Below are 13034 nucleotides of genomic sequence, written 5' to 3' on the forward strand. Positions count from 1 at the left end.
GCCTGCTGTGGCAGCTGCTGCCGCTTCATGTTGTGTTCTTTTGTTCTGTTCCATCCAAGAATGGAACGTGAGGAAGTGGAGTGAATGGATTAATTTAAGGTTAAGGTTAGTGTTTTGCTTGCTTTCTAAGTAACCGATCATAATAATGCTTCTGGTAGAAGCTAATGAGTTTCTCTTAAAGTGAACTAGATTTATAAAATACAGCTCAGTGAGGGGGCTAGACCAGTATTGTCGGCGGAGACCAAATTCAAATGCGTGCGATGCCGGCAGTTTTTATCATTGGTTCCTAATTCTTTGTTTTCTTCCTCCCTCTTCCCCACCTCCCGCTCCCCTCCTAGGACCTCTATCCAGATTTGCCTGACACTGCAGGGTCCAAGAGAATTAGAGAAATATGGAGTGACATGAAGAAGATTAGTCAAGGATTATAGGCTCTGAGGACAAACCCTCAGTGAAGTGAAGCACAGACAAGCTCCTGAGCGCTGGTCTGGAGGAGCCGTGTGTTGGGAGAAGATGGCGGATCCAGGAATGATGAGTCTTTTCGGCGAGGACGGGAATATTTTCAGCGAAGGCCTCGAAAGCCTGGGAGAATGTGGTTACCCTGAAAATCCCGTGAATCCCATGGGTCAGCAGATGCCGATAGACCAAGGCTTTGCCTCCTTACAGCCGTCCCTCCACCATCCCTCCGCGAATCAGAATCAAACCAAGTTGACCCACTTCGATCACTATAATCAGTACGAGCAGCAAAAGATGCATCTGATGGACCAGCCGAACAGAATGATGAGCAATGCCCCTGGGAACGGACTGGCGTCTCCCCACTCGCAGTACCACACCCCGCCCGTCCCCCAGGTCCCCCACGGGGCGGGCGGCGGCGGTGGCGGCGGCGGCGGCGGCAGCGACAGCGGAGGAAGCTGCGGGTAGGGCAGTCTTTCGTGGACGGAGGCTCCATGTGGGCTCCCCGGGCCGTGCAGGTGCCGGACCAGATCCGAGCCCCCTACCAGCCGCCACCGCCACAGCCCCAGGCGGCCCCGTCGGGGCCCCCCGCGCAGGGTCACCCCCCGCACCTGCAGCAGCTGGGCGGCTACCTGGCGCGCGGGGACTTCTCCATGCAGCAGCACGGGCCGCCGCAGCCGAGGATGGGCCAGTTTCCCCCGGGCCAGGAGGGCCTCGGTCAGGGAAGCCCCTTCATTGCCGGCCCCGGCCACCTGTCGCACGTGCCCCCGCAGAGCCCCGGGGTGGCGCCGAGCCTGCGCCACGCGGTGCAGCCCTTCCACCACCATCCCCCCGCCGCTCTCCACGGGGAGCCCGTAGCGCACAGCCCCCGGTTCTCCCCCAACCCTCCCCCGCAAGGGGCCGTGAGGCCGCAGACCCTCACCTTTAGTTCTCGGAGCCAGACCGTCCCCTCACCTACTATAAACAACTCAGGGCAGTATTCTCGCTATCCTTACAGTAACCTAAATCAGGGATTAGTTAACAATACAGGGATGAATCAGAATCTAGGCCTTACAAATAATACTCCAATGAACCAGTCCGTCCCAAGATACCCCAACGCTGTAGGATTCCCATCGAACAGTGGCCAAGGACTCATGCACCAGCAGCCTATCCACCCCAGCGGCTCCCTTAACCAAATGAACACGCAAACTATGCACCCTTCGCAGCCTCAGGGAACTTACGCCTCTCCGCCTCCCATGTCACCCATGAAAGCAATGAGTAACCCGGCGGGCACCCCTCCTCCGCAAGTCCGGCCCGGAAGTGCCGGGATCCCGATGGAAGTCGGCAGTTACCCAAATATGCCTCACCCGCAGCCGTCTCACCAGCCCCCTGGCGCCATGGGGATCGGACAGAGGAACATGGGCCCCAGGAACATGCAACCGTCCCGTCCGTTTATGGGCATGTCCCCGGCGCCGAGGGAGCTGGCCGGGCACCTGAGAGCCAACGGTTGTCCCGGCGTCGGCCTCACAGACCCGCAGGCGATCCAGGACCGGCTGCTCCCTGGCCAGCAGCACCCCGGGCAGCCGCCGGCCTTCCAGCAGTTGCCAAGCTGCCCTCCGCTGCAGCCCCATCCGGGCCTGCACCACCAGGCTTCGCCCCCGCCCTCGCATCACCAGCCTTGGGCACAGCTCCACCCCTCGCCCCAGAGCGCCCCGCAGAAAGTGCCTGTGCCGCAGGTAAGGGGGCGTGGCCCTGCCCGCCCTGCCGCGTGGGGCGCAGGCGCGAGGAGCCTGACGCGCAGGGCTCCCTCTCAGCCTCGCCAGACGTTGCTTCGTCCCGAGGTCCTTGAGTTCTGCCGTGTAAGCTGCTCCAGCACCTCTCTTGTTTTCTGTTTCTCTCTCTCTCTCTCTTATTTATTTTTTTTTACTCCCTCACTGTTGGCTTGTGTATTTATTCACTTTTTCAAAAAGTCGTGACTCCTCCCGTCCCGGGGTTGTGCTGGAGCTGAGGGTGCGTAGAAAACTAAGCCTGGGTCCTGCCTGCAAGGAGCTCTGTTCTCACTGCCAGCAGTGAGACGGACATTGGATCTAAACTGTTTTTTCCTTCCCTTTATTCTTCTATGCTGTGCTCTCTCTCTCCCTCTCCCTCCCTCCCGCTCTCTTTCTCTCTCTCTGATTTAGAAACACACAGAAACTTGGTTTCCAGCAACGTTTTATATTTTTGTGATGGTCCCTCCCACCTCTTTTAGAAAATTATTATTCTTTTTCCCTTGGGAAGCTACAAAATATGTTCTTCTGTAATACTTGTCGGACCAGTTGTTGAACGTTACCGTTAATTTGCACACTTAGAAAATCACAGTGAGTGATAGGCCGCGCGAAGCGGTCTCTGAGAGATCTGGATGCCTAGTACTAAAAGCAGAAGTCTTCCTTTTCGTTTGCTGGGATTGTATCCGACAGAATTTATAAGCAGACAGATTTAGGTTTTAAGCTCTAGTACTCCCGTACACATCTTTCCATTATAAATGTTGGCGTTTGTGCTCTAGTTCTAGGAAAAATAACGTCTGTATGTCTAGATTATTCAGAGTGCTATTCAGAAATGTGCACTGATCTTCCACTGCGATGGCAGCCCTGAATGTGGATGGTACAGTGTGATCTTTAGAGCTGTAAGGCGCAATGCTTGTTCTTAATGAACCTGTAATCAGTTTGGGGAAACGTGACCAATCCGTGAAAGTATAAAGTATAATAAAAGACCACGCATGGTTACGAGACAGGTGTTCAGAGAGAGGGCAGCACCTGTGGTGCTTGGAATCTGGCTAGGACGTAGCCAGGGATGTGAACCGAGGATGGTATTTCAGGTTGGGGGATGGTTCCTTAGAGGGGGCATGGGACGCTGAATTCGCTGCAGGGCAGGGCCAGGTGGTAGAGGTCTGATCTTCTGTTGTAAAGGATTTGGACTTCACTGGGGAGCCAGTGATATCAAACTAGACAGTGCGCGGGGATAGCCGGGGAACCAGAAGATGAACTGTGAGCCTGTGGTCCAGGCCTGTGAGGACAGTTTGGTCCAGGGACCAGGGATTGGGGAATGGGAACAGAAGGGAATGAAGCTACGTGCAAGTAAAAGGGTCGGGTCAGGAAACAAAGCCCTCCGGGGCATCCCGGGTGGAGAGGCATTTAGATTGAGATCAGAAGCTTCAGCCATGGTGGGACTGGGGAAGTGGAGGCCAGGAAGGTCTCCTGGGGAACCTCAGGACACAGGACTCGTTGGGGTCTCGGGAAGGCTGCCCTCACAGGTCCAGCGGACTTGGAGATTCTCAGGAGGAGCCCCGAGGTCAGCGGGGACCACGTGGGCCTCAGCCACCGGACCTGCGCTGCCCAGGAGAGAGCCGCTTCCCTCCTGGGGAGCCTCATCTGCAGTGATGGGAGCGGGCTCCTGAGACCGTGGACAGCGTGGAGGGGGGTGAGAAAGGGCGTCTACCAGCTGCTGGGGCCTCGGCCCACCTGGATGGCTCCTAGGGCAGAAATGAACATGACTTAGTTTCCAGGGATTATTCTTTTCTTGCTCCTTGGGAGTTTCTTACTAAACATGGGATCTTTTCAGAGCAGTGGTCCTCAGACTTCTCCTGGTCCCAGCATCTTCAATTCTCCCTGGAGGACAAAGCACAGTTTGAAGGAGACCCCCTGTGACTATAATCCCATCCCTGGTTGGGAATCGTTGGTCTCCTCCAGCGTTTCTTAGTTTTAAGAGCACAGATTTCTCAAGGGGTGTTTCAGAGGACGAGTGTGAGTAGGTGGACTCTGGGTCCCTGAGCGCTGGGGGACACCAAGTGTATTTCCCTTTTTCTCCAGCTCCATTTTCTCGAGCGTGCCATCATAGACACACTTGGAACGGTTTAAGGGGTGCAAACAAGTACACTTGAGGTATCTTTATTATATAAGTTCAGTTGCATGTTTTAAACATTTCGCACGGTATTTGCTTTCTTATTTCTGCTCACCTTTGCATCCACTTCAGCTTTTGAAGCACTCAGTTCTGCACGTCATGCTAGGGAGGTATAAAGTCTTGAGAAGAGCACAGACTTTGAAATCAGCAAAGTGTTTGAAGTCCAGGTCTGCTGCTTACTAGCTTGGTGGCTTCAGGCAGCTTGACCCCTCTGAACTTCAGATTCGTCATCAGTACAACAGGAAAAATAGTACCCATCTCAAAAGGTGTTGAGATTAATTAGGGTAATACACTCACATCAAGTGAGTGTGATCTCTAGCCAGTGGTGCATACTTAAGTGTGAATTCTCCTCTAGGTTTTAGTTTCTGATCTCCTGCAATGCGAACCTTACTTTATAATTCATGTCATTTCAGATGTACTAAATACAATGTAAAATTACTTTTATTTTTAAGGAACAGGTTACATATTATGAAATGTAGCCTTAGTTGTGACACATGAAATTTGACTTGTGGAAATATTACCCGCCTTTGTGCCCGTGTTGCTGGGTGTGGTGAGGATAATGAGGTAGGTTTAAAATGCTGTTACAGAATCCGAAACACCTCGCTCTCCCTGGGACTGACTCACATTCTACTCTAGCAAATAATCTATTATTATTGTTTTGCTTTAGAACTACTAAAATTATTTTGCATTTCGTGTATGACCGGATGGTGGTTTGAAACCATGCTGTGTAGCAGGGAAATCACCAGATTAAGTTGAAATATTGATGTAATTTGCTGAATTATCACATTCAGAGAGGCTTATTGACTCTTTTGTTTTTTGTTTTTTTTTTGCGGTACGCGGGCCTCTCACTGTTGTGGCCTCTCCCGTTGTGGAGCACAGGCTCCGGACGCGCAGGCTCAGCGGCCATGGCTCACGGGCCCAGCTGCTCCGCGGCATGTGGGATCTTCCCGGACCGGGGCACGAACCCGTGTCCCCTGCATCGGCAGGCGGACTCTCAACCACTGCGCCACCAGGGAAGCCCGCTTGTTGACTTTTCTATCTTGAGATTTTACTTTGAAAAAAATAGAAGTTACGCTTTTTAGATGTTTCATGGGTAGTGAACAGATATTTTCTAAATTCTATCACATGTTAAAGTATCTTTGAAGATAAGTCTAACTTTATATTAAAGAGTCAGCAAAGAAAAATATTAGAACTGAGGCCAGAGTTCCTCATGCCATATGTTCATTGTCTGGACACAGTCTTTTTTTTTTTTTTTTTTTTTTTTGCGGTACGCGGGCCTCTCACTGTTGTGGCCTCTCCCGTTGCGGAGCAACAGGCTCCGGACGCGCAGGCTCAGTGGCCATGGCTCACGGGCCCAGCCGCTCCGCGGCATGTGGGATCCTCCCACACCGGGGCACGAACCCGTGTCCCCTGCATCGGCAGGCGGACTCTCAACCACTGCGCCACCAGGGAAGCCCTGGACACAGTCTTTAATGGAAGCTCCAGACTAGCCTGATGATTTGATAAAAATGTACAAGGAAGGAGAAAACCTAGCTTCCGTTTCAACAGCTGATTAGGAGAGTGGTTTTCCTTCTCATTCTCAGACCTGTTTTTCTATCCATCCATCCATCCATCCATCATTAAATAATTTATTATATTTTAAGTTTTTCTTCCAGTTTTACTGAGATATCGTCGATCTGTAGCCCCGTATAGAGTGTATAAGGGCCACAGCATGATTTGATTTACATACGTCATGAAGTGATTGTCACAGTAACTTCAGTGAGCACCCATCATCTAAGCACACAATGAAAGAAATAGAAAAAAACATTTCTTGTGATGAGAACTTTTAGGATCTCCTCTCGTAACAGCTTCTGTATGTAACATACAGCAGTGTTCGTTATCCTTCCGATGCTGTACGCTCCACCCCTGGTACTTACTTATCTTACAACTGGAAGTCTGTACCTTTGGACCACCTTCCTCCAGTTCGCCCTCGGCCAGCCCCTGCCTCTGGTAATCACAGATCTCATCTCTTTTTCTGTGAATTTTTGGTTTGTACTTGAAGTATAGTTGACCTACAACACTGTGTTAGTTCCTGTTACACAACACAGTGCTTCGATATTTCTTTACCTTTCAAACTGGTCACCACAGTGAGTCTAGTTAACGATATGTCACCATACAAAGATATTACGTAATTGTGGACGCTATTCCCCACGCTGTACATTTCACACCTGTGACTCATTTGTCTTGTAACTGAAAGTTTGTACCTCTTAACCTCCCTCACCTATTTCTCTTCCCCTCAACCCCCTCCCCTCCAGCAGACACCTGTTTGTTCTCTGTATCTGTGACCCTGTTTCTGTTATGTTTGTTCACTTGTTTTGCTTTTCCAGGTCCCACATGTAAGTGGAGTCATACACTGTTTGTCTTTCTCTGCATCTCAGACCCTTTTATGCTCCTAAAAATTACTGGTGACTCCAAAGATCCTTTGTTTATGTGGACTTTATGTGTTGGTATTTGTTGTCTTAGAAATTTAGACTGAGGACAGTTTGAAATATTCGTTATTCATTTTTAAAATAAGTAAAAATAATAAACCATTATGCGTTAACATACATCACATTTTTAACTGAAAAGCAGCTGTTTTCTAAGACAACAGAACATTAACGGCATTGTTTTACGTTTTCCGAAGTGTTGGATTCTAATAGCCGCTTCTGCGTGCAGTCTGCGGGAGCCTCTGGCCAAGCCCGTGCACGCCTGGAGAGAAGGCGAGTGAGAGGTGGAGAACATCTCAGGGTCCTTATGAAAAACGGTCCTGACCTCGCAGGCCCGGCACCCTGAGAGCCACCGGTGTGGGGGCAGGAGCGTAGGTCTCGGAGCCTGCAGTTCCTGAGCCGGAGAATCAGCAGCTGATTTCTCACCCCACGACCTCGGGCAGGTTCCTTAACCTCAGGGCCCTGGCTGCATTCTCTCCAAAATGAGGGACGATACACCTTCCTGGTTAGAGCCATAGAGAGATTAGCAGTAACGTCTCTCAGAATTTAACATGGTGTCAGACACGCGGTGGGCACTCACAAATGATCCGTTATCATCGGGCAGATGTTTACAGTTGCTTGTCGCGGAGTTTAGGAAGTAATCTCAAGCACTTGTTCCAGTGTTAAGTACGGTCACAGTTGTTGCACTTCCTTCCCTTGGCTTCTGGGAGCAGTTAGCAGACCTTGAGGCTTCACCTCCTGCTCCCTGGGAGAGAGGAAGGGCCGGTCGGGGCAGAGGTGGTGCAGGAAGCCCCTGGAAGGCGCAACACGGAGGCGAGCTCGCGTGCTTGGGGGCAGCGCCTGGTCCAGCGTGGGCGGGCGTGCCGGGGCAGGCGACAGCTCTGCTGAGCTGTGGAGCATCAGTTGAGTTGAGAGGAGGACAGACAAGCGTGGAGGAGGAGAGGGTTTAAGGCTTGGCAACCGTGAGGGTGAAGAGGGTGCGCCTGTGTCCCTGGCATGTGGGGCCGGGGCCTGGGGGTCCCCTCTGCAGGACACTCCTACCAGGCCCCAGGTCCACGGGTGCACTGGGAGGACGTGGCGGGAGCCGGCACCGTCCTCGGCAGCAGGAAGCGAGCAGAGAACGGAGCCAGGTGGACGCCAGCGAGGACTGCGTGGAAGGAGAGCTCAGCACGTCGTTTTGTTTGTTTGAAGAGCTTGTCTAAGGAAGACTTAGTTACGTGGGTTGTCCTTCGAGGTTCCAGGGGAGTTTCTGAATCACTCATCCTGCTTTTAGGCCTACACAGGTGTAGGTAGAGTCACAGATTACGCTCACAGGCGGGCAGATCCTGGTGGGATTTTTAGGATCTGCAATATTGTGTCCTTGGATTAAGTGTATGTTGGGTGTGTTTATGTGTGCTCCCCTCATTAATTGGGTCCTGAAATACAGTGATGGTGAAGCAGGACAGAAGCAGAAAGCATTTTCAAAGGACCACTAAGATTGAGGTGGTGGGTAGTAATTTCTGTGTCCTGATTTTCCCCTGGAGATTAAAATAAAACAGATCCAGAAGAATCAGTGGTGCAGCTTCTCCAGTCCTCTGTCTTTCCGTGATGTGTTACGAATATCGTTAAAAAATAGCCTTTCTGGGAAAACCTTTTCCTGGTAAATCTCAAGTAGAGAAATCCTCTCGGTTCACCCGGTAAATACAGAATTGCAGACACGAGCAGAGTAACTGCAACTACTAAATACATTTTTATGGAAAAAATAGGCACGCATCTTACGCCTCATTTATGCAAACTGTGCTCAGAAGTAGAGGAAAGGGCCTTTTGAATCGTGTCTCTCTGAATACTACTCCGGACAGACTTATACTTTCACACCCCTAAAGACGTCTGGTGGAGATGGGGAAACGGATCATCTCTGAAGAAAACCCAGTTTGGACCTAAGTGGCTCCCAGGGGCTGTGGTGAGTGTGCCCACGTTCCGGGACAGGCACCCGTGGTTAGACCTGCTTGGAGCAGCTGCCCTGCAGCACTGTTAGGGGGAGCCCTGCTCTCCCACATGCCGGCCTTCAGGACATCGTGGGTTAAGGCCGCCTGCCCCTCCCCGATTGCTCTCGACTTCCCTGGTCCATGAGGCGCTCCCAGAGCCTCCTGTTGTTCACGAAGACTGAAGATGTCTCTTCTGACCACCTCTGTTCGTATATGTTACCGCTCAGTGAGCACTGCCCGGCATTTCCCTCGAGCATAGCTGGTTTATCCAGAGGGCAGCGTTTCGGTGGGTTAAAATGGAAAACGCCAAGTGTAGACTTAGAGCAAAGAAAAGCAGTCTACTCCATCCGTCCTTTCACCCCACAGTCTGAAAGCATGAAATGAGCCGAATACTAAATGTTAGCCTTGCGTCTTAGTGGCTTTTATTTTGTAAAAGGGTATTGCTTCCTGTGACTGTCAAAAAATGTTGTAGGTAATAAGAAGTTCGTTTTTAAATTTACTTTCTAAGCCTGCATGTTAACCATCTGCTAGGTGTCCCAAGTAGCCAGTGGGTTTTCTTAACTTTTAAGAAGCCACTTTTAGATACTGCTTTTTAATCTTGTAACTTGGTTGCCTTCATTCGGCTCCATTAAAGAAACATTTATCGAGTGCCTGTTATGTGCTGTGCACTGTGTTAAGGACAGAGATTGGCGGTGTGCTGGAAGCTGGGGAGGAGGTCAAGGCCTTCACTGAGATGGACAGGGAATTTTGTTATTTAGGTATGACCTGACCTTCATTTCTTTGTGTACCTACTATGTTGTAGACCAGTGCTGTCCAACTGAAATATGATGGGAGCAGTGAATGCAAGGCACATGTGTTACTTTAAATTTTCTAGTAGCCACATTAAAAAAAAAGAAACCACGCGTTAGTATTGTATATTTAATTAACCAAATATATCCAGGATAGTCCACCACATACTCAGAATAAAAAGACATTTTACACAGCTGTTTGAGATCCGATGTGTACTTACAGGCAGAGCCCTTCTGCATTTGTATCTGCATAAGGCAAGCCAGTAGCCCCATGTGGCTGGTGGCTGCCATATTGGACAGTGCAGAGCTACACTCTTTCCATAGCCGTTGCTTCTAATTCTTTTGGAAAACAAGTCAGAGTGTAAGCAAGGCTAATGCACATATAAATAAATTTAAAATTGTTTAATGGCAACAGTCAACCTCCAGCACAGGTGTTAGCACCCTCATTGTAAGGTTGGAAACTTAGTAGCATTGTTTAATATATGAACAATGCAGGTATTGTTGGAGGGGTGTGTGTGTGTGTGTGTGTGTGTGTGTGTGTGTGTGTGTGTGTGTATAGTATCAGTATCAGTTCCTGAAAAGATAGATTTTCAAAGTGAAATTTCATTTGTTTAGATTTCAAAGAAGGCTGTCTTTCTATTTTCTTGTGGGGAAAAAAATAACATTTTTCTCAGAAAGGTGGATTACAGCCATTTAGTTTCAAGTGGTTTTTGGATACTTTTAGTAGTTATTCACACACACACACACACACACACACACACACACACACACACCAGCTCAACCTTTCTTTGCCCCTCTGTCTCTGATGCTTGTTTCTTTATGAGACTGGTCCTCCAAGGATGAGGGAGAAAGCCTTCATTTTCACTCTTACACATGCACTGCCACGTGCCCCTGCCGGCCCCCTCCACTCTTTTTCCTTTCACCTGTTTATTCTCTGCTGCTTTTTCTTCTTCGTTTTATCAGTTGTTCAGAAAGGCAGTCTCTGGCACTGCAGAGCGATAATTGGCTGGGAGAGGAGAATTGGGAAAAGGCTCAGGGGGACAGTTAAGGGAAAAGCATCGCTGGACCTAACTTGGAGAATTTATCTTAATCTTGCTATCTAATAGTAGTCTCCGTTCTCTGTAGTTACAGCTGTCAGTCTGTAGCTAATCTCTAAGTAACCACGGGGAGATGGCCTTCATTCTTCCTTTGTTACTGAATACAGCTCTTTATCAGCGAAGGAAGTCAGTAGCAAACTTTTACTTGTGCTTTTTTTTTTTTTTTTTTTTTTTTTTTTTTTTTTTTTTTGCAGTGCGCAGGCCTCTCACTGTTGTGGCCTCTCCCGTTGTGGAGCACAGGCTCCGGACGTGCAGCCTCAGCGGCCATGGCTGACGGGCCCAGCTGCTCCGCGGCATGTGGGATCTTCCCAGACCGGGGCACGAACCCGTGTCCCCTGCATCGGCAGGCGGACTCTCAATCACTGCGCCACCAGGGAAGCCCTACTTGTGCTTTTGCCTTGCAAAACCTTAGTAGGTGATGATGTGTCACCACGAGTGAGGTTTCGATTTTTCTTCACTTAGTGTAAAAAACATAGACCTTCTAGGGGCTGGGCCATGGCACTGGGTCAGGGTACTAGTGGAGAACTTAAACGAAGTTGGCAAAAGGCCAAGAAATTGGCACCATTTTAAAAAGTCAACATAGATACAGAGGCGCTTGTGATTCTGCTTGCTTGTGTCCTGGTCTGGATTGAATGATGAGAGAGATGGTCTGGGAAGACTGGGTGGGATTTCCTTAATTCTTCATTTAATGATTGAATCAAAATCAGCACCCAGGAAGTTATTTGAAGGAAACACGCCATTTTGATGCCCATTCGTGAAGAGCATGGTATTTCTCATCTGCTTTATATAGCGTTTCTGGTCTGTTCTCTGCTGCCTTCTGTGTTTAGTTTAACTCCAGATAATTCTGTACCACAGATCTCAGGAGAATTCTTAGACTTGAACGCTAACTGGGTGAAAGTAAAAACAGTTGTTTTAAGTTGTAAGTAAAGAGGTCTTAATCTCAAGAGCATTTTTGCTTTGTTTGTTTGCTTTGGCTGTGGGCGTAAAGAGTTGGAGAATGTCGAAGGCAGTGCAAGTGGTGACGTTGGAAAAACCTGGTTAAGAGTTTCTCCAATGATGTTAACTTGGGCTCTCCTGCCTTGTCATGGGCTGGCTGGACAGGTGTGCAGCCTTAGCATAAGAATCCCACCCTCGCCCTTTGGTGGGCTGTGAAGTCCCTGCCTCTTGTTTATCGTAGGGGGTCAGGAGCATCTCAGGGTGGATTTCCCTGAGATGCTAGTGAATAGGCAAGGACTTTCAGATCATCCTTTTTCCAAAACTTTAATAAAGTTATATTTCTGGATGTACTTTTAAATGAAGGGACATGGGAACCCTCTTGCACTGTTGGTGGGAATGTAAATTGATACAGCCACTATGGAGAACAGTATGGAGGTTACTTACAAAACGAAAAATAGAATTACCATCTGACCCAGCAGTCCCACTACTGGGCATATACCCAGAGAAAACCATAATTCAGAAAGACACATGCACCCCAATGTTCATTGCAGCACTATTTACAATAGCCAGGTCATGGAAGCAACCTAAATGCCCATCGACAGACGAATGGGTAAAGAAGATGTGGTACATATATACAATGGAATATTACTCAGCCATAAAAAGGAACAAAATTGGGTCATTTGTAGAGATGTGGTTGGATCTAAAGACTGTTGTACAGAGTGAAGTAACTCAGAAAAAGAAAAACAAATACCATATATTAATGCATATATGTGGAATCCAGAAAAATGGTACAGATAACTGGTTTGCAGGGCAGAAATAGAGACACAGACGTAGAGAACAAACATATGGACACTAAGGCGGGAGAGCCGGGGGGGCAGGGTGGTGGTGGGATGAATTGGGAGATTGGGATTGACATATGTACACTAATATGTATAAAGTAGATGACTAATAAGAACCTGCTACATAAATAAATAAAATAAAATAAATGAAGGGGCAGTATATAGACTTAAAGTTCTCTTTTTTTAAATATTTATTTTATTTTACTTATTTATTTGGTTGCAACGGATCTTAATTGCGGCAGGTGGGCTCCTTAGTTGTGGCACGTGAACTCTTAGTTGCGGCATGCATGTGAGACCTAGTTCCCTGACCAGGGATTGAACCCAGGCCCCCTGCATTGGGAGTGTGGAGTCTTAGCCACTGTGCCACCGGGGAAGTCCTAGACTTAGAGTTCTTACTGAATATGGTAATACTTGAAATTAGGGTTCAATTTTTAGGTTACGCCTCTAGATAGACTCTTATAGTCTGAACATTCTCTTTAACTTAGAAAAACATCATATACAATTGTGGGATTATTCAGAGTTGTGATGTGTTTGTTTTCACTGTTAATGTTGGAAACACCTCAAAATGTCAGCATGAAGC

General features: G+C 48.6%; 1 protein-coding gene across 1 annotated transcript in view; it reads left to right on the forward strand.

The window, feature by feature from the left end:
* The first annotated feature begins 343 nt into the window (after positions 1-343).
* The window catches only part of CHD7 (chromodomain helicase DNA binding protein 7), a 121200-nt gene continuing 108509 nt past the window's right edge, over positions 344-13034 (forward strand). The window contains 2 exon segments of the mRNA XM_024742640.1: positions 344-880; positions 883-2165. Coding sequence (XP_024598408.1) covers positions 511-880; positions 883-2165 — 1653 coding nt within the window. The 5' untranslated portion in view covers positions 344-510.

The sequence above is a fragment of the Neophocaena asiaeorientalis genome, unplaced genomic scaffold (assembly GCF_003031525.2).
Source record: "Neophocaena asiaeorientalis asiaeorientalis breed wild unplaced genomic scaffold, Neophocaena_asiaeorientalis_V1.1 scaffold226, whole genome shotgun sequence".
Taxonomy (NCBI): Eukaryota; Metazoa; Chordata; class Mammalia; order Artiodactyla; family Phocoenidae; genus Neophocaena; species Neophocaena asiaeorientalis.